General features: G+C 58.5%; 1 protein-coding gene across 1 annotated transcript; it reads right to left on the bottom strand.

The window, feature by feature from the left end:
• Positions 1-1477: 1477 nt before the first annotated feature.
• LOC119098334 (pleckstrin homology-like domain family B member 1) lies at positions 1478-25919 on the bottom strand. The gene is made up of 12 exons (XM_037221259.1): positions 25793-25919; positions 22239-22450; positions 21330-21512; positions 17147-17260; positions 8236-8597; positions 5392-5549; positions 4932-5213; positions 4783-4897; positions 3977-4207; positions 3118-3225; positions 1928-1987; positions 1478-1486 (listed from the first exon to the last, which is right to left on the bottom strand). The coding sequence occupies exons 2-12, from the start codon at positions 22435-22437 to the stop codon at positions 1478-1480; spliced, it is 1821 nt and encodes a 606-aa protein (XP_037077154.1). The 5' UTR covers positions 22438-22450; positions 25793-25919.
• Positions 25920-26928: the final 1009 nt, after the last annotated feature.

The following is a 26928-nucleotide window of genomic DNA, read 5'->3' as shown; positions in this document are numbered from 1 at the left end:
TGACAGTGACAAATAAACCAACATATAACAGTGACAAACACAAGAATCGTCTGCCTCTGGGATACACACTAACATACCAAAGTGATACCATGGTGTCTTTACTTCGGTCGCTGACGAAGTTTCGGGTGAAACATACAATGAATGCAATTGTAGCTGCAACAAATTGTATGCCTGGTATGGGTTTATCATTACCTAGTTTACACTGCTTTCTTATAACAATAAACCTCAGCCGATCACAAACATAAGCTTGGTAGGTGCTCTTTCACCGCGGAAATATCCAAAAACCTCCCACACTACACAAAATAGTTCAAACCAGCCCGGACGCTCTGCGCTGTACTGATGGCCTCGTGGCCACAAGATACTCAAGCCAGTCCGCTTGCCCGATTTTATACCAGGAAATTTGTGCGCAGACGCCAAACATCATCGCACCCGCGTCTGATACTCGAGAGAGAACATTCCGACACATTAAGTCCATCCGCGTGGGGTCGTAACGACGACGCGCTTTATTCGCTCACGCCTGGACACCACCCCCGTGGTGATAACACCACGTCTGTTATCACCGACCCTCCCCGCTTCGTATGCGTCAGAAGCCAGGCGGCGCCAACTTCGGCCAATAGCATTCACTTCTACCTATTTTACAACAAATCAATGTCAGCATGATTGGCTTGATTTCTGGAGACGTTCATCGGGGGCCCCCGCGGTCGCCAGAGCCGGCGTCCCCACGGTCGCCGGAGCCGGCGTCCCCGCGGTCGCCGGAGCCGGCGTCCCCACGGTCGCCGGAGCCGGCGTCCCCGCGGTCGCCGGAGCCGGCGTCCCCACGATCGCCGGAGCCGGCGTCCCCACGGTCGCCAGAGCCGGCGTCTCCACGGTCCGCCCGAGCCGGCGTCCGGCGTTCGGCGTTCGGCGCTGACAGGAGGGTCCACCTTCGATCCGCTGTGTGGCAGCGCGTGACGCCCAGGGATCTCCTCTGGGACGGCGCTGATTACGACTAAGCTGCCCCCGGCCGGCTCATCCGCGCTGTCGGACGCGATATCGGATCGCAGACCGCACGACAAACACGGACAATCACGCCACGGTCGCCGGCCCGCCGCCGGCAGCTCTGCTGCACGGCCATATCGGGGACGTGCCCGCGGCGGCAGCTTCCAGCTGACGTGGCTGTCACTGGCCGCCTGTCTGAATGTGGGGCAAACCAAACCACTCGGGACAATGGGATTTCTAGGGAGACGTCGCATGGCGGCGGCTCAGCGCATCACCGCAACTGGACGCGAGCGGACCCCGGACTGGGCATGGCGGGCGGCTCAGCGCATCACCGCAACTGGACGCGAGCGGACCCTGGGCCGGGCATGGCGGGCGGCTCAGCGCATCACCGCAACTGGACGCGAGCGGACCCTGGGCCGGGCATGGCGGGCGGCTCAGCGCATCACCGCAACTGGACGCGAGCGGACCCTGGGCCGGGCATGGCGGGCGGCTCAGCGCATCACCGCAACTGGACGCGAGGCGGACCCTGGGCGGCGATTACCGGCTGGTGCTTACATGAGCTGGAGCCGCCCATGACATCCGTGGGTGGTTTGATTCTCTGACGCTCTTATATCAACGGCTAAGTTCGTTATTTACATTCAAAGAGCGTCGTCCACATACAAACATCCTCTGATGATGAACGACGCTGACTCAAGCGTACGGTTGCGACGCCGCCAGCGGCCAGTCTTCCCCGGCCTGCCGGACTTGTGCTCGAGGACGGTACGCCCGTCGCAGCCGGCAGGTGGCGGGCCCGGTACCTGGGCCGGGAGCCGGGAGCCAGGAGCCGCGGCCGGCCGGCCGGCCGTCTCACCTCTTCAGCTTCCTGCAGGCGGCTGCGGCGCGTTCGCTCCCAGAGCTCGGTGCGGCCGGCCAGCGCCTCGCGCTCGGCCGTCACCTCGGCCTCCAGCACCTGCAGCCGCTCCAGGTGTGTCTCCACCTCACCCTCCAGCAGCGCGTGCTCCATCTCCAGCTGTCGAGACAGCAGATCAGCGGTCACGGCCGGGTCACCGAGCAGGACGGACGGGGGGGGGGGGGGGGGGGAAGCTCACGGGCGGGGCGGACGAGCTTCGGGAGCCGACCAGCTGTCACAGCCGGGTCTCCGGGCGGGACGGGGGAGGGGGGTTCACGGGGCGGGGCGGACGAGCTCCGGGGACAAGCCGGGGGTAGTGAAATCGCCGGGCGGGCCCTGACACCGCGTCTCATCTCTGAGCCAGTCGGGTTGCAGCTCAGCTGACACGTCAGGCATGGCCGAGACCAATATGCTATCGGCTAAGTCCTCCACATCAGGCATCCAATAGCGAAGCTTCCTTCAAATGCCACACGACGGCTTCAAGGTGACATGCCACTTATCCTCGGAAAATTGCTTCCATGTCACACAAATGCCCGAGTGACGCGCCGTCCCGTGCGAATCCCAACCAGCCGTCTCGGCATTAGCCAACGTTAAGCATCAACCCACTACTTACAGACGAACTTCCCACGACCCAGCGAACGGCGACATAACTGCAATGCACAGCCTCGCGATACAACGCGATACGAAGTTTACATGCGTATAGGTCACGAGAGCCTTCACACGAGACGTAATGCCGGGTTCACCGCGCAATGTTGTCGTGCTGTTCGGCGGGGGAGATGTGAAGATGAGCGGTCTTCGTTCGCACCACGTCACACGCGTCCCTAAAATGATGTGCTCCACACTGTAGTCAGTGCACCCCCCTCCCCCCCCCCTTCTCCATAAAAGCCACGCAGTGCTTCCTCACATGTGGGAGCTGGAGAATGCGATTCAAAACCTGTTGCCGGCGTGCAGGGGTTCGTTTAAGGGCCCTGGACTCCTGTGTGCATCGGTCTCACGACCCCTGACCTTGTACCTCTTGTGGGCCCTGTCTCATCTGTCTCGTGGCCCCTGGCCTTGTGCGTACCTGTCTACTGACCTCTCAGCCCCGGATGCAACCGTTGATGGACATCTGACCCCTGTGTACATTGTCTGTTGACCTTTGACATTTTCTGTTAACCTGCGGTCCCTGTGTACACATGCCTAGGCTCTGATTGCTGGGTGTTCCAGCCCGACGGCCGCACATCCACACGCACGCCTGTGTTGACCCGTACCTGTCTGATGGACTCGGACTCCTGATGCTCCAGGTTCAGCTTCTCCTGGCGCAGCTCCGACAGCTGTCGGTACGTCATCCGCCTCTGGTCCTTGAGCCGGCGGCACATCTGCAGCGCCAGCGTGTGGCGCGTCACCCATCATGTGCGCCGTCCGACGCACGCGCCAAAACAACAACAAACAGGGCAGCGCGCCGCGGTGAGCAGTCCTTGGTCGTGATCGAGAGCGCCCCGGTCGTGCCGCGACGTGAAATGTCCCGAAGTCGAGCAACTGTAACTACAACACCAGCATGTGCGGTTTAGTAACATTGCTACGCTGCCGACCCATCCCGCTGGCGACGACTGTCTCTGTGAGGACGACGTGCGGCATTACGTGACGAGTCAGCACCAGTACACGACCGCCATAGTTCTGCAATGCTGCCGTGCACACCTATCGCGTCATCGCAAAGTCCTCGCGGTCCGCCGTTAGTCACGCCTTCAACGGCCCCGTAAGCCTCCCCTGTCACTCGAGGGACCGCCACCGCCGCACCAAATAACAACAGCCGTGGTGTCAACATACATGCTCTGGCTTCGTCATTGCTGTCAGTGCTGTACACAGAAAGCTGACCATTGTATCGCGGTCGCATGACTGACGCAATATCGCCCTGCCCTGACGTCACACATACCGCACTTGAGCGACGCACTCGCTACGTTCTCCGCCGCACCACTAACCAGAATTTTCGTCATGATCGGCCGCGTCCTGTCTTCCTGCCACCGTGTCCACCTGCGGCCTCACCTGGCGCCCAGTCACGTGACTACAGCACACACACGCCACCAGCACGGGCGTCCCGGATCGCGGCCGCCTCTGCGGCGATGGTCTCACCTCGCGCTCGTCGTCAGTGGTGTCACTGAACGAGCGGCTATGGCGGCCCGGCTCGTCGCCGTCCAGCTCGTCCCGCCAGCTGACGCGGTGCGCCTCGTCCGGCCGGCCGAGCCGCGCCGCCGGCTCGTCGCCGCCTGGCTGTCGGCCGAGGCGGGCGCGCGCGCTGGCCGCCTCGGCCGCCCGGCACGTCTCCTCGTCCATACCCGTGTTCACGTAGCCGCCGCCGACAGCCTGCCAGCGCGGACAGGCGACGTGATGAGGGGGCGCCGGCCGCACGGCGGCCAGCGGATCGCCGGACAACGGGAGCACAGCGGACGACCGCGACCGGTGCGACGACGGCGATGGCTGCGCACGATCTGTTACAAGTCATTCTCTGGGCGTGGGGGAGCCATTGGGACTTTACGCCGCGCTCAGCTGCTGTGGCTTTATGGTGTCGACTGCCGCTCACACTGGCAGGAGGGAGGGCACTGCGGGAAATCGAGTCCCGCACCTCCGGCTTCCCGGACGCGCAGCGGTGGCGCAGACGCGTTAACCACTCCACTATCGACACCCTAATTCATTTTCTGACTTGCGACCAATACCAGAACCGTAAGCAGGACCAGCAAAACCCCACAATACAACGAACGGATTTGTAAGAATCAGTATCGGCTGGGTTGAGCTCGTGAGAAACTGCAAACACTACAGACAATCCCACAAACAAGGACCAGCATCTTTTGCTCGCATTTCGTCTTCCCCTCCAGTTCATTTGCAGCACAGAGCACAGGCCCGGGGACCATCACGTGCCAGCTGCCGCCGCCGCAACCGACCGGCAGAAAGATGAGGTCGTCCTGCTGGAAGCTCGGGTCCAGCGGCAGGCCCTGCATGTACTCCCGGTTCTCGAACTGCAGGCTGTGCCGCTCGTCGCCGTTCTGGGAGGGCCGGCTGGCGCGGCGGCGGCACCGGCACCGGCGGCGGCGGCACCATGTAGACGGCGCCGGCCGCCGGCGGGCTCGCCTCCCGCGCCGTCGCCGCCGCCGCCGCCTCCTGGCGCTCGCGCTGCAGCGTGGTGCGGATACGGGTGCGAGGGCTCTGCGGGTAGCCTGCGAAGCTGACGTTCTCGTAGGGGCTGCGCAGGGCGGCCGGGTCGGCGGCGGTTGGCTCGTCGTCGGAGAGGGAGCGGCGGCGCGCCTCGGGTGGCGTCACCGGGCCCGGCGAGCCCAGGCGCTTGTCGCGCGGAAGCGAGCCGTTCGTCTTGATCCTGCAGCAGCGCGAGGCAGCGCGTCAGCTCACAACATCCGTGGGCACATCCGAGCGGCGGCCGACCGGCGCGCTCCACAGGGTGCCCTGACCGGCCGGCGCCGGCCAGACCGGGAGCCGTGCGACATGACCGGCGCTGGCGAGCGGACGCGGCACAACGGCGACGCACGCGGGCATACCTGCGCTGCGCCGGCGCCGGCGAGTCCGGCGGCCGACCGGCCGGCGTCGGCACCGCCGCCATCTGGCTGTCGTATTCGGCACACATGCTGAGGATCTCGTCCAGCCGCGACTGCTCCAGCTGGTCGAGTGCCTCGGTTCGTTCGCGTTCCTCCGCCACCTGCCGACGCCGGGCCACGTCAATCGGGCTTGGTTGGGCCAGGCGGGCGCGCCTGGCACAGGGAGCTGGCCAGCGGCATGCGAGACAGAGGGGAAGCGGGGAGCAGGTACGCACGCCCACGCCTCAGCGGCACACACCGTCGACGGGGGTCAGAACGCCTGCCGCCGACCGACCGTCCAGCCCCAGACGGACGCGCAGTCTGGCTTCGGTGCGCAGCGACCTGCGGTTACCGGCTGACCGTCCCCGAAAACCACATCGTGCCGCGTCAGCCCCGACTGCCGGGCTTCCGTCGAGCAACAATATCCTAACCCGCAGACGTGATAACGTCCCGCCACATAAACTGCGGTGTCGGCTGTGCTGGAGCCAACGGCGCCCACTGTGACCGGACACCGACCATCTATCGTGTATGCCATACTGGGAAAAGGGACACATGCGCATATTGCCGCCTCGCCTCGCAGCGTCGCAGCAGCAGCGTGACCACCATCGGTCACCGCATGACATGACGGGCACCAGGTGCCGCGTCACACGACGTACTGTGGCAGTTTCAACACTACCGCCGGCTATCACACGGCACCAACGCCCGCTTTCACACGACACTGATGCCGGATATTGCACAGCACTAACGCCAGCTATCAAAGAGCGCTAGCGCCGGCTATCACACAGCAAAACACAGCGCGACGGCCCGATCAGCAGCAACGCCGGCGTCGGACACAGGGCACCGGGCGCGCCGCACGCGCTGCATGGCCGCCCACACCACTGGCCGCGCCGCTATCACAGCTGAGGCCGACGCGGCGTCACGTGGCCTTTGGCTGGTGTTATCGCCGCTCTCGGGTCGCCGCAGCCGAACAAAGCCAGGGGCGGGCGCGGCCGGTCGCCCCGCCCCGCCGGAAACAGCCGGACGGCGGCGGCGCTGCAGTCAGCACCGGCGCAGGTCAGGTCAGGACTCGGACGGACACGGCTCTGCGGGATAGAGGAGCTCGGACAGGTTCAGCAGGTGCGCAGAGATGGCCACAGGCTGTGTAGTGAGCTGGCTGCAGCTCCAGTTCGGGGCATCACCGACGGACTGGGGGTTCGCTCGCGTGACATGTGCCGCCCAACACCGAACGACATCCTTTCGTCTCGGCAGCGCCGTCATATTGGGCGACGGGCTCGTTTGGAAGCCCGTATCAGGACAAACAGGGCCACCTGTGTGGAGTGCGTTATCAGCTCCTGCGCAATTGAGTGCAATATGGAGAGCGCAAACACGACGCTTGACCTCGAATCGGAAGTGGAGGGGGGGGGGGGGGATCCACCGGCCCAACCGACCAGTCAGGTTACTGGTGGGCGTGGCGTGAGCCGAGCACCGCCGCTGCTCACTGCCACGCCCACCTCGACTAATGCTGACACATTGAGGCAAACAGTGCCTAGCTGCCCCGCCCGAGGTGTATGACGTTTCCTTTCTCTTTCGCTCACGACACATTTCGCATATTGTTCCAAACCCGCAATATGTGATTCAAAACAAACATTCGTGTTGTTTCCGCACGACCTTCCTAAAAGGACACTGATATAAATGTACCATCCGTTCAATAGCATCCCTATCACGGTTAGATGGGCCGTCTGGGACAGATCATAATAGCTTTCCGTCAGCATAACAAATAACGTGTTTCTGTGCACGTAGCCAGATACCCGCTGATAATACACTTCGAAGGCTAGAACTTATATAAAAGTTCCTAAATACAATACATTTGGCTAACAAATTCAACCTAATCGGCAGCTGGGAGTGCGACAAACCGAAATATCTTCAAACACCTAGAAATATTATTCCCTGCTCACAGATGACGCCACTCTACTAGCAAGCGCACCACCTCTTCGGAGCTCTCTTCAACTCCTCACGTGAGGTCACTGATTGCCCGACAGCCGTGCACCGCCTCACGGGGCAGCCCGGCAGCTGAGCGTGACAATCCAACAACTGGCGTGCTGACAACGCAAGTCGATTGCCACGCCGCCCGCGGCACGGGTCTGCCGGGTCACTCTTGCTACGGGATGACGGATAGACCTGTGCCGAACCTCGTCTGGTAAACACGTCAGCGCGGGGCTCATGTAAACTCAACTCTGACAGACCAATCTGCTTCACGAGCTGCACATTCTCCAGCCTGTCAGTGGCTCCGTCTAGTCAGCACTGAATCAGCCGCTGGCTACCCGGCCATCAACCAGGAGTGTTTACCGGCACATGCAGCCAGCCCGCTTTCACCCGTACCCCAGCCACCCTTGTTACACCCCAACCCCTTTCGCTACGCCAAGGATCAATGCCTCCGACTAGACGTGACCGTCGTGCTTGTGTGCCCTTCCCAGTTCCTTCCATCACTGATTTCAATACAGCCGCCTAGTCAGCGGTGTACTTTCATGGGGACATGGCCGCGTAAAGGCCACGTTATTCGGCGGCGCGCAGGCAGGGCGGCTGATCAATACAGAAGCGCGAGCACCACGCCACCCACACAGGCATGGGCACAATTTCCACGGGACGCGGGACTGTCTATGGCGGCACATCTAACCAACGACAAGCCAAGAAACTGCGTATGAGGACAAGCGCTAGTGCACCTCACACGTCGCGCGTTTATCTTCCTGGACAGGTCCTGGACAGGGTCCGCTCCCCGGTGAGTCCCAGGGGCCGGGGTGGGTGCGCCATCCCAGCCGCCGTCGGTCGTACCTGTCTGTGCCGCTGCGCCAGCTCCTCCTCGGTCAGCGGCGCCGGCTGAGCGGCGGTGACGGCAGCGGCAGCAGCAGCGGCGGCGGCGGCGTCGGCCGGCCGCGAGCCGCGCCTCCCCACCGGCACGTTGTCGTACGGCGAGGGCCGGGGCGCGGCGCGCGGCGGCGCACGCGCCACCGGCGGCGGCACCGGCGGCCGCTCCAGCCGCGTGTACAGGTATTCGCCGGAGAAGGTCTGCTCGGCGGCCGGCTGGCGCGGCGGCTTGGGCGGCGCCAGCGGCGGCGGCGGCGACGGCTCGCCGCCGCCGCCGCCGCCGCCCTCCGAGCTCGTCGCCATGTGGTAGTACTCCGGGTTGTCCAGCGCTGTCGGCAGAGCGGCCAGCGGTCAATGGTCACGCGTGGCAGCGGCCGGTCGCACGCGCCGGCGGCGGCCATTGGTCCCCGGGGCTTTGTGGAGGCTTAGGGGAGTCCCACACTGGGTGACATTGGTTTATACGGCACGAGCTGCGTATACTGGATTCGCACAGCCGCGTTTCTCATTTGCATTTTGCATGGCAATGCGAGGAGTGCCGATCGCGTTAGCCCACACCCAATCCGATAACACCGTAAGTAGCCAACGCCCCAAGCTGTCCACCACCAGCACGATTTTGTACAGTTCCATGGCGCAGCGTCCCTCTGCACTCGTCCGGGCTCGCTGTCCATCTGAACCCCCACCTTCCCGCCATCGCAAGTCGCCGGCTGCTGCATACCCGGATCTGGCCAGGACGCCGGTAAACACGGCCGGCTTCGGGGAACGCGTGAGGACAACGTAAACACGCCCCGGAGCGGCCACGGCAACGTCGCGGAGACAACGCGGTGCTTGACAACCGCTCCCGCCGAAACGGGATCGCGATAGCACCGGTCTGCCCCCACCTAGCCGGTCACAGCAGGACCCATAACGGAGCTAACAGACTTACGACATGTGGCGATTACAATCATTCGTAGTAGACCACACCCACGTCGTAACACTCAAACCAGTCTTGTGCGGTAGTTCTGCGGGAGCAACCCCAATTACATCCCCGGTATTCGGAAGGCGCCGTGGATTTCATAATGGACAACCATTGCAGCCCGATACGCGACGTCAAACAGGTCTCAGCGAGGGGTGTCACGGCCTTGGCAGTACACCGGAGATTCCTGGGGATTACTCCGCTCAGCGTCGCACATAGGATTAGCTCTCCTTGGTAGGCGTGCACAGCTCATCACGGTTCAAACATTCAAAAGGGCTGCATATCGCTAGCATCTCTAACAGTTGAAAGAAGATCTGCACTCCTTTGGAATTCCTTATGCAGGGCACATGCAACATCCACGACCACTTTCTAAAAATAAACTGACTAAGCATAAAAGACGCTACGCCGTAGCAATTTGAGCATCCGAAAATCTCCATAGCTCTGGGAGTCCGTAAATACCGCATCAAACGACTCACGAACCTTCCAGCCCTTCATCCAGAACCACGGTGTTGCATCACCCAACCTGACTTTCCGACTGTTTATTTCCACGCCGCACACCCAAACGAAATATCCCATTGCCCCAACGTCACTGCTCGCTCCAACCCACCAGAGACCCCGCGACTCTCTGGCGGCTGTTAGCGACGCAGCGCGTGACCAATAGGCGTGCCAAACGCCGCGGCAGCCGCGATCGCTGATCATCAAAGCGGCCGCCGGCGGGCAGGCGCCGTGTCCGAGACGCCCCAGGGCATTGTTCCAAGCACAATAGTGGAGGCCGCTTAGGCTGCCCCGTGCTGCCGACTCGCGGCGGGAGCCCGCAGACCGCGCGCGGCGAGTGTCGGGACGGCCGAGTACCAGCCGAGTTTACGCGACGCTGTAGGGTGCCGAGTGACGCCGGAGCCCGCCGCGCCGGCGCGCGAGCCGACGGCGCGGGCTGCAGGCCGGCCGGACTACACCGTCCGACTCAGGGACACACGGCGACGGGGAGCCGTCTGTCGACCTGGCGGCATCGCACGCTCGCCGCCCAGCTCTCCAGTACACACAGCTGGGCCGGCAGCGGACCGGCGCCGCCTGAACCGGACCGACCCGCCGCCGGCGCCCGGTCAGCGGCAGCGGCGGCGGCGGCGGGCGGCGGCGCCCGGTCAGCCTAGCTCCTCGGCGGTCAGCTGGCGCAGCTCGCGGCGTCGGAGCCGGCCGAGCAAGCGTAGCCCGCTCAGCCGTTCCACCTCCTCCAGCGTGGCCACGCAGCGTTCCAGCGGCGCGTCGGCCGCCTCTGGCGCGTTCGCTACCACGAACGTCTGCGCCAGCAGGCGACCGCCGGCGCCGCGGTACACCAGCGTCTTGAACAGGTGCGTGGGCACAGCCACACGCGCCGCACCCACCAGCGGCACATGAAGCGCCAGCGAGCCGTCCGGCTGGGCGCAAGGCGCGAACAGCGGCCCGGTCGTGAGCCAGACGGGGCCGGCGGCCGCCAGCCGGCGGCAGTGCGCCTCCAGTCGGTGCCAGGCGCCGCCGTTCACGGCCGCCGCCTGCGGCACCACGTTTGACATGAGGAACGTGTCGTCGAGCGCACGCTGGCAGCCGGCGTGGTTGGCGGCGGCAGCCAGGTGGCCGCGCGTCAGGCCGGAGCCGCGGTAGTCGGACGGCCGCGCCGCCTCCGCCGCCGGCAGGCGTGGGTCGGCGCGGAACGGCGCGCGCCGCCGGCTGGCGCGCGGCCCGCCGCCGTCCGGCCGAAGCAGCTCGCACGCCCAGCGTGCCACCTTGAGCGTGGCGTCATAACCGAGCACATGGCCGGCGTGGGTGAGCAGGAGCGGGTCGCCGCGGGGCACGCCCAGCTGCAGGATCTGCCGCCAATCGGCAGCCGAGGCAAGCCACCGTCGGGCAGGACAGACGGACGCCCCAACGGCGGGTACCACACGCAGGCGCGCGCACAGCATTCAGACACCGCTTGACATGCCGCAGGCCATGGTAGGTCTAGTTGAGCACCACATGCCACCTTGAGCTGAACTTGGTGCGAAGATCGATTACAAATTTGGAGGAGATCGTATTTCGGATTTCGGTCGTCGGGTCGTCAACACTTGCGTTATTTAGAACAATGCTTAACTACACCCGCAAAGGTGTTCTGTATCCCGAAAACAACTTTCCTTGAAATTACCAGTCTTTATGCACACGACAAAAACACTTAGGAGCCTCCGTGTAAAGAGGCATTATTGCCGGGATGACAGACTCGGTAACAACATCCTTCCTCTCAATCCAGGGGTGTAATTTCTTGTTCAGTAGGATGGGTTGCACCCCCCCCCCCCCTCTGAGAGAAAAGCTACCTCGCTACCGCGCCCTCCAGGTGAGTGTCGCGGCGCCGGCGCCTGCGCCTCCAGAGGATACGAAGGACGAGCGTGAGGCCAAGGTCCGGGCGCCGGTCAGGAGCGGGGCGCGGCCTATGGACGCATCAGCGGGGGCCAGCGCCGGCCAGCGCCGGCCCTCCTGACCAGCAGCAGCGAGTGAGGAGCGGGGCGCGGTCGACGGACGGCATCAGCGCCGGCCAGCGCCGGCCCTCCTGACCAGCGGCAGCGGGTGAGGAGCGGGGCGCGGTCGACGGACGCATGAGCGGCAGTCAGCGGCGGCTCTCCTGACCAGCGGCAGCGGGTCAGGAGTGGGGCGCGGCCTATGGACGCACCAGCGGCGGCCAGCGCCGGCCCTCCTGACCAGTGGCAGCGGGTCAGGAGCGGGGTGCGGCCGGTGGACGGCATCAGCGGCGGCCGGCGCCGAGCCCCGGCCGGTGTACACGTGTACCGATGGTGACCTCGCCGTCGGCGGAGCTGCAGCCCAGCAGAGCGGTCGCCCAGCGCCCGCCCACGGCTGGAGCCGCCGCCAGATCAGCGTTTGAATGTCCGCCGGCCTTGAGACCGACAAGTGGGTTACATCGAGCGACATCACTCCAGAGAACAGGAGAACAAAGTCTGCGTCGTGGCATATCAGCACATGGCATAAGCGGAGCACTTAAATGGGAGACTCTGAAATGGAACCGGTCCGGGACACCGACAACTGCCCAATCGCTTCACTGCCCTTCTGGCTATAATCATGCCGGGCTACTTTACGACGCAGATAACTGACAACGTGACCAGCGTGGCGATCGCATGCAGCTACATCGAGCCTCGAAAACACACCCTCACATATCAATCTAGCCGCGGGGTGATGCATCACCATTTGAGCGAATCTACGGCAAATCTCAGCCGGTTTCCTCTGTCAGAGAAGTCAGCGCACGACATAATCGAAGATGATTTGGCCCAATCAAACGCGCTCCACGGCCCGCCACTATCTGGGAGGCAGCTCACGTGTCTGCAGTCGGCATCTGAGCATGCACACTTGGAATTCAGGCCACCGGGACCATCATTTTCAGCGCCGTAGCGGAGTCACTGAGGCGCTGTCAGGACCACGACCCCACAAAACAGACACACAAACCACAATGTTTACAACGTCACCGCAGATAACACAACGAAGTATGGATCCCATTACCCGGTGCGAACTCCCACAAGGCTGCGCCGTGAAGTCGTGTGAGACTGAAGCACTCGCGTGAAAGCCCATCGCGCAAGCGGAGTGCTGCTGTCAATCCCACACGGGCACATCCCCACCAGCTTACCACACATCCTCATTAGTCATCCTGTCAAAACCGGCGCCCAACCAGCCGTCAGCAGTCATCAGAGCGGCATCAAAGCGATCCGTGGCCGGCGCATGACGTGCCGAAACGGCCCGCGGCATTGTTCCAACCGCAACAGGGGCGGCGCGGCGGCATCTCACCTGGCAGCGGGGCCCGGTACGCCATCGGAGTCGAGCCCGCACCGGGGCCGTCCGGCCACATCGGCGCTCCGTTTACACGCCGCCGGCCCGTGTAAATGGAGCGCGGCAGGGCGGCGCCGGGGCGCCGGGGACGCGTCACACGGCCGCCCGCCCGCTCTGGGCCGCCTGACGCGCACAACCCGCCCGTGCAGCTGCGCGCCCCGGCCGCTCCGGCCGAGTCCCGCCCGGCCGGTCCCCCGCGGCCACCGGCACTGGTGCTGACCAGCTGCGGAACACTGCGGCGCCGCTCGACCAGCCGCCGGCACGGTCACCGGTCACCGGTCAACGAAACCGACTAGCTGAGGCACCCGCTGCTCGATCAGTCCACCGGCCAAGTCCCCAGTCACCAGTCACACCGAACCCCACCGAATGCGACAAACACCGGCTTCGTTCAATCACCGGTCCCCAGTCACAGGTCACCGAAACCGACCAGCTGCGACACCCGTCGTTCGATCCGTCCGCCAGTCACTAGTCACCGATCACCAGTCACCAGTCGTCGGTCACCAATCACCGGTCACCGGTCACCGGTCACCGGCTCTGGTCGGCCGCGGCGCCGCTCGACCGGCAGTCAGCGCACCGGCCGGCCGGCGCGCGCCCCACTGCGCCGCCGAGCGATGGGCGCAGCGGCCGCCTCTGCCGGGGCATCCGCGGCCGCTCGCTCGCGCCCTGGCGGCGCCGGCCGTCGGCGCGGCCGCTGAATCAGCCGCCAGACCGGCTGCAGCGGCGCCCTGTCGCCGCCGGTTAGCCGCCGCCCGTCGCCGCCGCCCCCCCGTCCGCTTTCGCGTCCGCAATCGGAGTCACGTGCGCGGTCGCTGGCGCGGCCGGAGCGCGCGCGGGCCCTGCAGCGCTGCAGCCATCGCGCGGCGGCGACGGAAACAGGCCACTTCCGGGGTGGAGGCGGCGGCAGGCCCGGCCAGATCGACAACCCGACGGAGCGGCGGCGTTCGAGAGCACACTTGGTTGGGAAAGTGTGCGCGGCGGTCACCGGAAGGCCGACACGCTCGCGACGGAGGCAGCCGGTGGATAGCAGCCTCTGCTCTGAGGATACTGGCCACCGACCCGTTTGGTGACATTTGGCGGCGGCACCATTCTCCAACAGGCGCCTTGCCTAACACCGGTACTGGGGACGAGCCCTCAGCAACATGAAACGAGCCTATCACGGATGGCGTTACTCATACACTACGCGGCCGGGACACTCATCAACTCATCATCGTCGTTATCCCATACAGAAATACATTAAAAAAGCTCTTGGTAAACACACACAGGTTGCGACAGCTACGTCCATATGCCAGCGCAGCTGTCGCGATCATGACCCAGGCCAGCCTTCTCTCCAGCTCGGCCTGTCGCCCGCTCACCAGCCATTGACAGGTGGCGTTGCCTCTATCGCCAGCGCTTTTTAGTCAGCTTCTTATTTTCGGCCCGCGGCTCGCCTCGGTGCGGACATACCACTGAGTCATACCAATAAGGCCGGCGGCTTGCGGGTGGCAGCCGCTGCACGTGGGCGAGCGGAAAAACAGCCGGGCCGCGCACTCAGCCGACACCGGCGCCGGCAACGGGGCACGCGCGGCCGCATCGGTCACTGCGGCAGCCGGATATCCGGAGCGGCGCCAAAAGCGCGCAGCGGCCGGGAGACGCGGCAAACACAGTCATGGCGCAGACAGCAAGGCGCGCAAACACCTATGCGTGTGGTGAAGAGCTTTTCACGCTGGCGGTCCGTCCGACAATGAGCGGGGTCCGACCTGACATGACCGGAGTCGGACAGCACCCCGCTGAGAGGCGGCTGCTTTGGTCTCTGTTGGCGCCGTTGCATGGCAGCGTTGACGACAGTGAGCCGCCGGTTATGAACGCCGGTAGTCACACGACTGACGGATTCGGTGACATTGCGTACCTCCCTGCAGGCAAATATGGGGTCTCCACGGCCAGGGCGAATATCGGGCTTCCACTTCAAGCGGGGCCTTCAGTTCCAAAGGACGACATACAAATTGGCCGTAAATCAGGTTTGAAGACCAGAGTATTTTACAGAGTGGAAGGTGGAGGTAGCGACACCCAGCTGGGCGTGACGTTGTCGCAACTAATCACCAACTACCAAGCCGTCCGTCATTGGCAAACGTCAGCCCATTTACAACTTGGGGCAAGTCCATTGGATGGTGGCGTTCGATTGCATTCGCCGTTTGACGGCGACTCGGCGGTGCAGAGTTGTCTTGCCGAAGCCCATTTCTCACCTTGCGAAGGACGGGGTGCGTCGGAAAGCTGTTGTTTTGTTCAAGACGCGTTGCGGCTTTGACGTGCTCATACAAATAGACCAATAGCGATCCTCTATCGACTAAAGGCACGCAACCGGCGCTCCCCGAACACGCTGGACCCAGGGCACGCTTTGGGGTATTTTTCAGCATTCTGAAGTTTGGGGAAACATGTCCTCGATAAACACAGCCCGGATGTTTTCAGGCCGCTCGAACATCAGCACAAAACAAACATACCACGTTGTCAACATAACCAGGATGCCTTAAGCCATTAAATTAAATAGTTTTCTGGTGTTTGCAGTCATAGATGAATCCATCTGCTCATAGCTCTCCAATAAGCACCAGTGTGCTGTTCTGAAAGCCTGAGCTTGCTTGACAAAAAATCACATCATGTGTCTTTACATCGAGGAGCACGTCTGTGGAGTTTAATTTGTTTGGGAGCGGCTGTGCATGCGTGAAAAGTATTGGGTTGGGGTGGCACTGTGAAGCAATCAGATGGCGTGCTGGCGTCCCGTCTGTTGTTGTTCCGTGCACAGTTTAGAGATACCTCACACCACAAGTTTGCGTGCACGCTTTGTGCACGGAGAGGCTTTGTGCTGAGGTAGATGGTGCTTTGTGCTGAGGTAGTTCACTTTCAATAAAACGTGCAGTCCAATGGATGAAATTTCATTTTCAAGATGTGTCCATGTGTTTGAAAACGTACGCATAATGTCGTAGTTTTTCTAGCCGGCGTTGCCATTACTGTATATTGTTCTCAACCTTTGGCACCAAAACAACCTTTCTGACTTTCCTCTGTAGCTAGGCATAGTTGGAAGAACTTACTCAAGGGCTTACTTGAACAGGCCGTCACTGGTAGGTGAGATAGGAACTCAAGCTACAGTGAAATCGGGGCACCGTCTGCCAATGAGGAATGACCCTCATGCGTATTCGGGTTAAACACGTTGACTCAAACGAGTTATAAGCGGAACTCCACGACATAGCTCGATGTACTGAATAAGACCTCAGCTGCTAGTTTGTTCGACATCGCTTGCCCACAGACGCAGCACAAAATACAGCGCCCAGCATACGTCGAAAAATTTGGAAATCTTCAAGTTAAAGCACTCATCAGAACAGTTTGAGGCGTTTCCTTTCTTGCCAACTGACAGGAGCTCCGACATATTTCTTATTTTTCACCAAAGGCAACGTTACGGACACATCTATTGAAGCAGTGACATAAAATAAATCTACTGAAAAGGTGAAATAAAACACCGCTACTAAAATCAGAACATACTTCATTGCAGTGATTCCGACAGGCCTCGAGTGGTTTCGTGTAGCTTGCGCCCAAATGAAGTGCAGGGGATGCATATCACATGTAAGCCTCGTTCACGGACAGGCAAACATCCGTGCGAAAAACGAACATGAACAAGTCCCGAAAACGCGCGCCAGCAGTGCAGCACGACCCTGAGGCACCATCTAAGTCAGATCGTACGTAAATCGCGTCACACGGAGTCCGCCCGTCCCCGATGTAACGATAGCTTACATTCGTAGGACTTGCTGTATAATTCCAGGTGACAGAATTCTCGGGAGGTGGACGTTGCAGCCCCGGAATGAGCAGAGTCTGACGCAATGCCGCCTGTGAGCTGTGAGTCGACTGGCCTGTCCAGTTCGACTTCACACATCACAACCCGTACATACGGAAAGCTGCGGGCGGAGACATGAGCCACCTCACCACAGAAACAGGCACTGCCGCCCCACCGCGAGCAGCCGCCGAGGCGAGCGCCGGCACCGGTCGACAGCTGGCTGCCGTCGCCCAGCGCGAGGCGCGGCGGCGTGCAGGCCCGGCCGGCGGGGCACCAGCCGCCGGACACTCACTCACCTGGGGCGCGGCTCATCGGCAGGTAGTCGTCAGAGGGCGCCACCGGCGGCGGCTGGTAGTCAGCGGGACACATATACTTGAAGTAATGCGAGCGGCCAAAGCACAGCATACAACCTGCGCGACATCGGCGCCGGTCAAGCGGAGTCACGCGGTCAGTCGCGGCGAGGCACGGCACGGAGACCCGACCACAAGCGACAGCGTTTGTACAGGGCCAGCCGCCGCACGACCATACGGCGGCGGGCAGGCCAAGCGGCGCCGGCTCCACGAGCAGCGCAGCGACCACCGCAGCTCAGCACAGGAGACAGCGGGGACCAGGGTCGGGCGCAGCGCACGCAAGGGCAACATCCAGCGCGGCAGCGCTCTCAAGAACAGGACGGCAGCGATAGCAGCAGTGCTCGCCGTGGGGATGTGGCGGCAGCGAGTGTAGCCATACTCATAAGGACAGGACGGCAGCGGCAGTAGCAGTGCTCGCCGTGGGGATGTGGCGGCAGCGAGTGTAGCCATACTCATAAGGACAGGACGGCAGCGGCAGCAGCAGTGCTCGCCGTGGGGATGTGGCGGCAGCGAGTGTAGCCATACTCATAAGGACAGGACGGCAGCGGCAGCAGCAGTGCTCGCCGTGGGGATGTGGCGGCAGCGAGTGTAGCCATACTCATAAGGACAGGACGGCAGCGGCAGTAGCAGTGCTCGCCGTGGGAATGTGGCGGCAGCGAGTGTAGCCATCCTCACAAGGACAGGACGGCAGCGATAGCAGCAGTGCCCATCAAAAGCACATGAGGGTAGACAACATAGTAAGAACAGGGCAGTAGCGCCGACATCCGTGTTGCACTGACAAAAACGTGGCAACAATGCTGCTAATCGCAAAGGCCACAACGGTCGCAGCACCAGCAGCAATGCTGGGTCTTCTCACCATGGCAGCACAACCAGCTGTGATGGTGATGATGATGATGATGATCTGGGGTTTTAGGGCGCATCGACTGCTGTAGGTCATGCAGCGCCCACGACTATCGATTTATGCAGGGCCGCCAATCAGGCAAGTGCATCAATCAAGCCACCCTAATCCTTGATGATCGGGCCTAGCATCATGATGAAAAGGTTACTGGGAAATCTATAGCGCGAAGAAACTGGAGCACTTTACCAAACTCGACAGCGTGCGAGGAACCACCTAAAAAGTCATACAGCGTGCGACTCAGGACGTAGCGTCCGAAAAACTGCGCTCTCGTTGCAGTAAGGTGACGGCAAGCGACCAGTACGTGGCGCACGGTCAGCGGGTCAGAGCATCGACTGCAGCATGGTCTGTTGGCAGCCAACCAACGACCAGCTGTGACTGCGACACTACCGGAACGGCGAAAACGCTAGGCACGAATGCACGCGAGCCCAGCAGGAGCCGCGACGACCAGTAAGCGTTACCAGATGCCAGAGTCGCGGCACAACCCAGGCGAGGTGACTGAATTCTACGCGATGTGCCGACAGCTGAGCTTATATTATGTCCATATGGCGGCCCGCGTCCAGCAATCTGGCAGCGCTAGCGCAATAACCGGGGAAATGCGCACCCAATAACTGTGCCCGATGGCCTTCCTAAAAGTGTATTGAACGAGGCACATTACTTGCCAGCTAACCGGCTACATAATCACAGCCGCTGGCAGCAAGTCCATAAGTTCGGCCTGGTATCGGATGGTCGACACGGATGTATCGCCATGGTAACAAGCGTGATCACAGGATGGCGGCGCTGCACGGCAGGGGGCAAATATTGGAAAACAACGTAATTCCCAACGGGCGGAAATGAAGCGGAGTGTCGAGCTCGGCGTGGAATTCTATACGTTTGTAACTTTTGTTGAAGGAAGTGTCGAGAAAGGTCGAAAAGGAGCTGTATAAGTATACCTAATTTCCGGGCACAGCACTGCGTCTGGGTAAAAAATGTATAAAGATAAAGCCGACACAGCCCCTTTCCCCAACTGTGCATCACAAAATACCACATGCCAGCATAATTTTATGAACAAGCACTGGGGAGTAAACGTGTTACAAAACAGCAAAACCCTGTTCGACGTACAAACGCTTCATGTATAGAAGCCCGGATATACACCTGTCACAAGATCACAGCTCGCCTCAGCCGTTACAAAGCACTTCTTGTCGCAACTGCACTCCGTAAAGCCTTGAGACAGACGAAAAATACCTCAAGCAAACAAAAAAATAAAGAACACTTCACTCACACAAGCAAATTCACGTTTCACTCAAATGTATGTAGCTCGCGACTACCTCCTGCATACCACAGACTACATATAAACGTTCTTCACGTTTAAACCCTCACTTACGCAGTGCAGTCCGCAGCCCAGCTTAACACGCAGGCGCAAAACCCTGTACAAAATCATTTTCACTTCACGAAAACATCGCCAACATGCCAACGCGAACGTAATGCGTCTCTTGCTTACAGATCACCTACAGACACCAGCTGAAGCCTTGTTATTGCTAAAATAGAAAGCATTCATCAATTTCACACGCATAGCCAACCATACCGGAGCACGTCTGCCCCTGCACAACAATGGACGCTCCACATGACCGCCCAGGATGACACAGGCCCCACGTCAAGTAAGTCGCGTCAATCGGTGGACCAATGTCACGAGCACTGGCGCCTCAGGTCAGTACCCTGCTGCGCGTGTACGCCACGGAGCCCGATGAACAACTGTGCGCCAGTTGCAAGCATGGCATGGCGTCCGGTTCCTTTCGCGTTTTTTTTTTCGTGACGTGCTGCAGCTTTTGTGTCTGCGCTTTTCCTCTCACGTTCTTCGAGGGCAGGGCAGTACTTTTATAATGCCGTAATGACTTGATGCTCCTTACACAAAACTTGAGACAGCTGCTTAATATCGCAACAAGTAGCAACATTGACTTGTGCGATTAGTCCCGCTCCGGGGGCATTATGTGATTAAAAAACAACAACAAATGAGTGGCAATATTCCAGATCCTTCCCATTGGAATTGTGACGTTCGTATTACTATCATACGCCGTGTGAACCATAGCCTACGTCACGCACAGCTCAACCGTAAGCGTTTCCCTTGTATTTGTAATGCTCTTCCCACATCAGCAACGAGGCTTGGAAGCGCCGCGTTAAGAGGCACAGCCGCCACAACTCTTTGTTCAATCTCAGCCCTCACATCTGCTTCTCACGTGGCTGAAACCTTGCTCTCAAATCTCGGCGCCATTCCTGGAATACGCGTCAGCCGCGTCGGATACAAAAGCGAGCGAGGTACGGCCGGCTCTTTCGGCCGTTGTTTGGCACGCGTGCCACCACAGGCTGGACTGCATGTGGTGGCCGTTTGGTTGGCCTGCAATATGCCAGACGCCCTCGGTGCCGTCCCTGAGTCGGCGCTGGAAGACAGGTTCATGACATCGACCCATGCTCTGTCATCGGCATGTCCCACGTGTAAACCCTATCCAGCCATGAAGAGAGCCTTTGGACCTGATGTGTTCCAGTTCATCAGCAGCTAACTTGTTTCAGATGGTCGGGGCATGCTTAGCTTTCATCGTCCATTTACTGCTCACTGCATTGGCCCTGTAGCTGAAACTTCGGCCTGTTCATAACGTACGCCATCATTTTACCTAAACTTAGGCATAAATTCCCCACGACAAATCGCTATATCAGGCGGATTAGCGGAAATGGAGCCAGACAGCCTGCCCGCAAGCTCTCCCGCACCTCGCTGTGCCGCCGTCAGCTTCGGCACGGTCACCGCTGCTGAGCTAGACAACAGCGGGCACTCACTGCTGCTGGGCCGGACAGGTCGAGCACGCACCGCCGCTGAGCCGTACACTCACCACTGCTGGACAGTACACTCACCACTGCTGAGCCGTACACTCACCACTGCTGGACAGTACACTCACCACTGCTGAGCCGTACACTCACCACTGCTGGACCGTACTCTCACCACTGCTGAGCCGTACTCTCACCACTGCTGGACAGTACACTCACCACTGCTGAGCTGTACTCTCACCACTGCTGGACCGTACTCTCACCACTGCTGAGCCGTACTCTCACCACTGCTGGACAGTACACTACCACTGCCGAGCTGTACTCTCACCACTGCTGGACCGCACTCTCACCACTGCTGGACCGTACACTCACCACTGCTGGGTCGCACGCTGCTGGCCTGACCGTCCAGTAGTGAGCTGGCTGACCGGGTCGTCGACTTACCGCTGCTGAGGAGGACGGGGCCGGTGCAGCGGATGCCGTCGACGGTGGTCATGTCGGCCTGCGGCCGCAGCAGCACGCGGCCGCCGTCCGCCTCCAGCACGGCGTGCGCCGGCTCCACGCCCATGCCTTGGATACTGATGTCGGGCGGCAGCTGGCGCTCGGGCAGGCCGATCACCAGCCGGCCTGCCGCAGACGGGCCCCAGTCAGCGACGGCAGGCGGCCGCGTGACCGGCGCTGGTCACGGCGGCCCCGGGCCGGGAGACCCAGCGAAGAAGGGCCGATCGGAGACAAACCCCAGCCCCGCGCACGGGACGGGTCAAACTCGCCACGCTACCGTCAAACGCTTCGGCACAGCTATTTACGGTCGGCACATCTCAGTTTCCGCTTTTATTTTATCTGTCTAGTGCATTTCGTATTTCATGTAGTAATATGGCGCTAACTTATCAAGGCAACTCATGAATTCATCATAACGAAAGTACCAGCAGCGGCCACTTCCCGCACGTTCTTACATTTCTCAGCGGTGAATTTTCAATAAAGCAGCCGGGCACACGGATAATTATGATAAAATTTAACCACTGATCTCATTGTAACACTTGATTTCACAGCCGGAATTGCAACCGACCCCGAGCCAATGAGAACAACGGTAATGCTAGCCGAGTCACACCTCAGCTCTACATCACTATTCGTGCACACAGTAAAACGTAACCACCCAAAAATACGAGGACATTATTCCCGGACCACCAAAAGCACTAAGACATTCGCCAGTGCAGGACAGGCATCAGACAAGATCTCCCACCCGCAAACAGCGAGGCCAAAGCCGATGGAGAGGCCTCAGCTTTGTGCTTCCGTGTGGCTGTGTGTCACTGTCGCCGGCCCGCAAGCAGCGCGGCCGGCGGCGCGGCGGCCTACCGTGCTCGGGCAGCGGTATGAAGCTGACGGACGAGCTGAGCCGGGAGGCGCCGTAGTTGACCAGGTGGGGGCGGCGCGTCTCGGAGCGCGTGCCGGGGTCGCCGGCCGCCTCCGGGCCGGCCTTGGGCGGCGAGTACTCGGAGTGCAGGCCGGCCCAGCGCGGCGGCGACACGCTCGCCTTGGCTCCCTCCTCCGGCATGGTGCCACCGGCGCTGCCGGACACAGGGCGGCGGTCAGCGCCGTCAGAGACGGCCGCAGCGCGCCGACGGCGAGGTGCGGTACCACCGGACGGGCGACACACCTCAAGGCCGGAGTGCAGGCGGCGGTCGGTGCATTCGTGAGCAGCCGCTGCGTGTCAGGCAGGATGTCAATCTCGGCAACGGAACACGGGGGCAGACACTGCTGGTCGTGAGTGGCATTTATCCCATTCCGGGATCACACGTTATCTTTTTCCATTTTCCGTATATTTCGTGCGTCCAAGTCCGTTTGCTGTACAATTTCCGTGGCCGTCGTAACGCGTAACACCCACTACAAAAACAGGACGTCAGCTCAGATAATGATGCAGAGGACACAGATGACAGCATAGACTGTAGGGACGGGTCGCCATGTGATCAATGCAATTTGTCCGAGCCCAGTTGGCCTAGCAACATTGGGAAACAGCTTGATAGCGTGCGAGCCGTAAGCAGGGCAGTTATACCAGGACCCTCTCCCCCTCACACACGACTGGTGACATCTCCACCCACGCGGTACTCGCGCCTGGGAACCACTACATAGGTGACAGCCTATGCTGTGGCTCAATAGCCAGTATAAGTTTCTTAAGTCATAGGCATAAGGCCAAAACAGTATGAGTACCCTAGGTCTCAAAATAGCTCACTTTGCTGCACACAGCCTCAAGTTTACCACATTTTGCTTGGATCTTGCACTACAAACCATTTACTGTGAGGTCAAAAATACTGGGGACCTGTGCACCCCCTGGGTTCCGACAAACCCAGCGTTGGGTCTGTGAAGATATCATGAAACTAAGGCATCTCTAGACTTCAGCACTTGCCCACAATATAAGGATCTCTGAGCTGAATGCAGACAGAAAATAAAATTCAAGGACACAGCCAGGCCAAGTGCTCACTGACAGAAGCACAAACCTGTCAACAATAATCAGAGGCTGTTTCATATGGGCAATGGGAACTGGGAATACAGAATGAACTGGGAGGTCAGGAATCAGTGACACAGTTAATGGAATCCACAAGAGTTGAAATCACAACCTTAATTATATGGTTTTGTGACTCTTAGTGGGCAGCGGTTTGCAAGCAGTCCTCATAGAACATGCTGAGAACTCCAAGCAGTGCTGAAAATGTACTCTGAAATGGTCCAGTTTGGCCTGTGATGGCTGCATGCCGATTGTCCTGTCTGGAGCTCACTCCAATGTCATCAAACACTATGCAAGCAGAAGTTTGAGTAGCAGTGTATGGGTCAACCCACAGGGAGTATATTCAAAATCAGTGACATCCCAACCCAGCCATCAGCACAGCAAAGATGAAACAAACACATATTCATTCATTGGCTGATTCTTTCATTAAAACCATGAGATCTCACTGACTCCAACTCATTCTATTCTGGGCTAAGCCATGTGCTTATTGGAACTCAATATCCATCACAGTAGTGTTGAAAAAACAGTGGCCAGCCACCAGATACTTCGAATGATTGCATGCACAGTGATTGCAAATAAGCACAGGAACCATGTGACATGCGTAATTACATGTGAGTGTAAATATTGCACTTCTGCAATCAGGAAGCACATCTGCAATCAGAATGACATGAGTCATGTCACACACACTTATTATTACTTGGTCAGTGCACTGGAAAGACAGCCTCTGACAAGGCATAATGCACACAGGAGCTGCAAATCCATATCTAGCCTCCATAAATTGGTCATCTCAGACCCAATGGCAAACTTGTGAAGCTTTGTATGGTGAGTGGGTGAGAAAGTTCACCTATTAACTATCAAATTATTGATGAAAACAGGTGATCTGCTGGGCAAGGTACCCTAGCTTATCAAAGGAAGGACTCAACAAAGAAACTGTTGTTAAGACCACATTGCCTTCAGATCTCATGATCCATCACGGTCTTGGTTGGAGCAGCAAGCAAGTCATAACACACCCCAACCTCTTCAGGGCTTTGAAGAGATCAGAATTGCAGGTTGTTTCCAATATCTGGCCATTTCAATGTCTTATCTGATGCCTTATCAGCCACTTCCAGCTTTCAGCACGTTGGATTTTTTTAGCTTGCATGTTCGTGCCAGGTACCTCCAATGCCACTTTATAGCAAGCTTAAAATGCAGGGATTTTGACAAGATATGTCAGATTTCTTAAAGCTGTCCAGCTTCAAAAAAGCCCTTAAACATTTCAAAATCATTGCCTTTTACAAGTTTAAACACATGACCTGAACACTGCAATAAAAATTCTCAACAATCAGAAATATCAATGCAAAGAACCTGGGAACATGCTTGTTCTTCTAAAGCAAGCATGCAAACACACTCCATTCACATTCCATCACAATTAAAATATTGCTGGCATCATTGCCAAGTAGAAAGGACAGTAAATAAGCACACAAAAATCACAGTCTAGCTGGCTACTGCATAATGCGGATGCTTGAAGACACAGGGGTACTGAAATTGCATCATGTGCTGGAAAAGTTAATTATGTTTCACAAACTGTCTTTCCCATATGCACTCCCCATGCAAATGGTGATACAGGACTTTGAAATGCTTTAAAACAATGTAAAAAATGGTTAAATGCTGAGTGGAAAAACATTTTTGTCACAGCAACAACACATCTTATTCCAGTTTGTTGTAATACTTGGGGCTTTAAGGTGCCTCACTGCATAGTCACATATCACCCATAACATATCACATTCCATTTGAAAACCTATACATCTCAAGCACATATGGGCCTGGATAAAATCATGCACATGTGATCTAATCTTGGAAACTATTAATATCTTTCTAATAACTGTTGTAACACATGCAATCCATGGTATCTTTGCTAGAAAAACTGCAACACTGAGAGGCTGATAGTGCCAGTGTGCAAGAAGGCAAATTGTAAGGTACCAGAGAGCAGGATTTATCATTACACTCAAATCAACCTAAACACAAACAATTGCTGAACAAACACAACATGTTGTAAGAATCCCCTCCAAAGTAAGGCAAACCTTTTGATTTCAAGGTGGACACACAGCGCACACACAAATGTCTGTAATTATATGGCTGGACAGGCCCCACATCCAATGGTACAATGCCAATGACTTCTACCATTGTTAGCTTTACTGTCAGTTTGAATGCTATTGCCAAGCCATGATAGAAGTTTGGGTACTATGCCACCATACAACATAAACACTACCATCCAAAACAAATCATGAGCGGTTTAACAAGCTAGTCATCAGCTATGCCCAACACCACGAGATCGACCAGATGCCGAACCGCGTGCGTGGAGGAAGTGGACAATGCAGCGACACCATCATCACAACATCAACCTTTCAAGATCTGCCAGAGCAGAACGCACCATACAACAGGAAGGCGAAGTTCGCAGATATGTAAAATTTAACCAAGGTATTAATACAATCCAACACTACAATATGTATCGCGCAACTGAGGGCTTTGAACCTGATGTTGTTTGTTTACGACCGGCGGGCCCTGTGAGACAAATAGAGACAACCTGGCGCATGCAGAAAATGGTGAAAGATTGCACTAAATATGTGTGTTGCCAGGTGTCCAATATTTGTGTGAATGCACATGCATTTTTAAAGTATTGCAAAAGCTACAGTCAAATGTATAGTTCCGAAAAGTCATTGTGAGCCTTCAACAGATATTCAGACCTGTGATGCTGCAAATTTTGGCTTATTATGGATTTATCTCGACTTATTTCGACACTTGTCGAGCACCGATATCACCGCATGGTGACGCATGCATCATTTGGCTTTCATTTCACTTTTTATTTTAGCTTTGTATGGAAGAGGAAAAAGGGGTTTTAGTAAAAGTTCTTGGGAAAATCCTTAGTGCTCTACAGAGTGGTCTTTGTACTTTACGTTTCTCAGAAAATTGCCTCAACGAGAGCCGCATTGTCGCAAAACGAGTTGGGGGTTGAACGGTGAAGAACGACGCAGCCTTTTCTTAAAATACGTCAAAAAAACGTGTCTCTCCCGGATTTGGCCCACTTCCTTTAAAAAGCTCAGGGACTGGCACCCATGCTGGCGAGGGCTGGACGCCAACCCCAACTGCATAAAAAAACTACAGACTGGCCTTAACACGGGAACGCAACCAAGGCGGGGGATAAAGAACGGCATAGCCTCCTGAACCAAGTGCTCTGCACAACATATTGAATAGTTTATAACAGTTAGGGTCTGAATGAATTTGGTAACTGGCCTCTCACCTGTAACACATATGGAGACAGTAACCGCACGTGCGTATATCCAGTACAGTTACCGCACCATAGCGCGGTCGTCAGGAACTGCACTGCGTAGTGCAGGCGTGCTGTCGTTAACAACAGTGGTGTATTTACTGCGCGAGACGGCAGGAGTGCCATTGACCTTCCACCTTTCATGCGGGGCGGATCCACGCAGGTGATCGAAAGGTGGGGTGTGCCGATGTTTTGAGGGGGAGGAGAGGCCTTTGTGGGTAAGACAGACTTCATTTCGCGCT

The sequence above is a fragment of the Pollicipes pollicipes genome, unplaced genomic scaffold (genome assembly GCF_011947565.3).
Source record: "Pollicipes pollicipes isolate AB1234 unplaced genomic scaffold, Ppol_2.1 Scaffold_2555;HRSCAF=2994_pilon_pilon_pilon, whole genome shotgun sequence".
Taxonomy (NCBI): Eukaryota; Metazoa; Arthropoda; class Thecostraca; order Pollicipedomorpha; family Pollicipedidae; genus Pollicipes; species Pollicipes pollicipes.
This window is presented reverse-complemented; position numbering and strand designations above follow the sequence as displayed.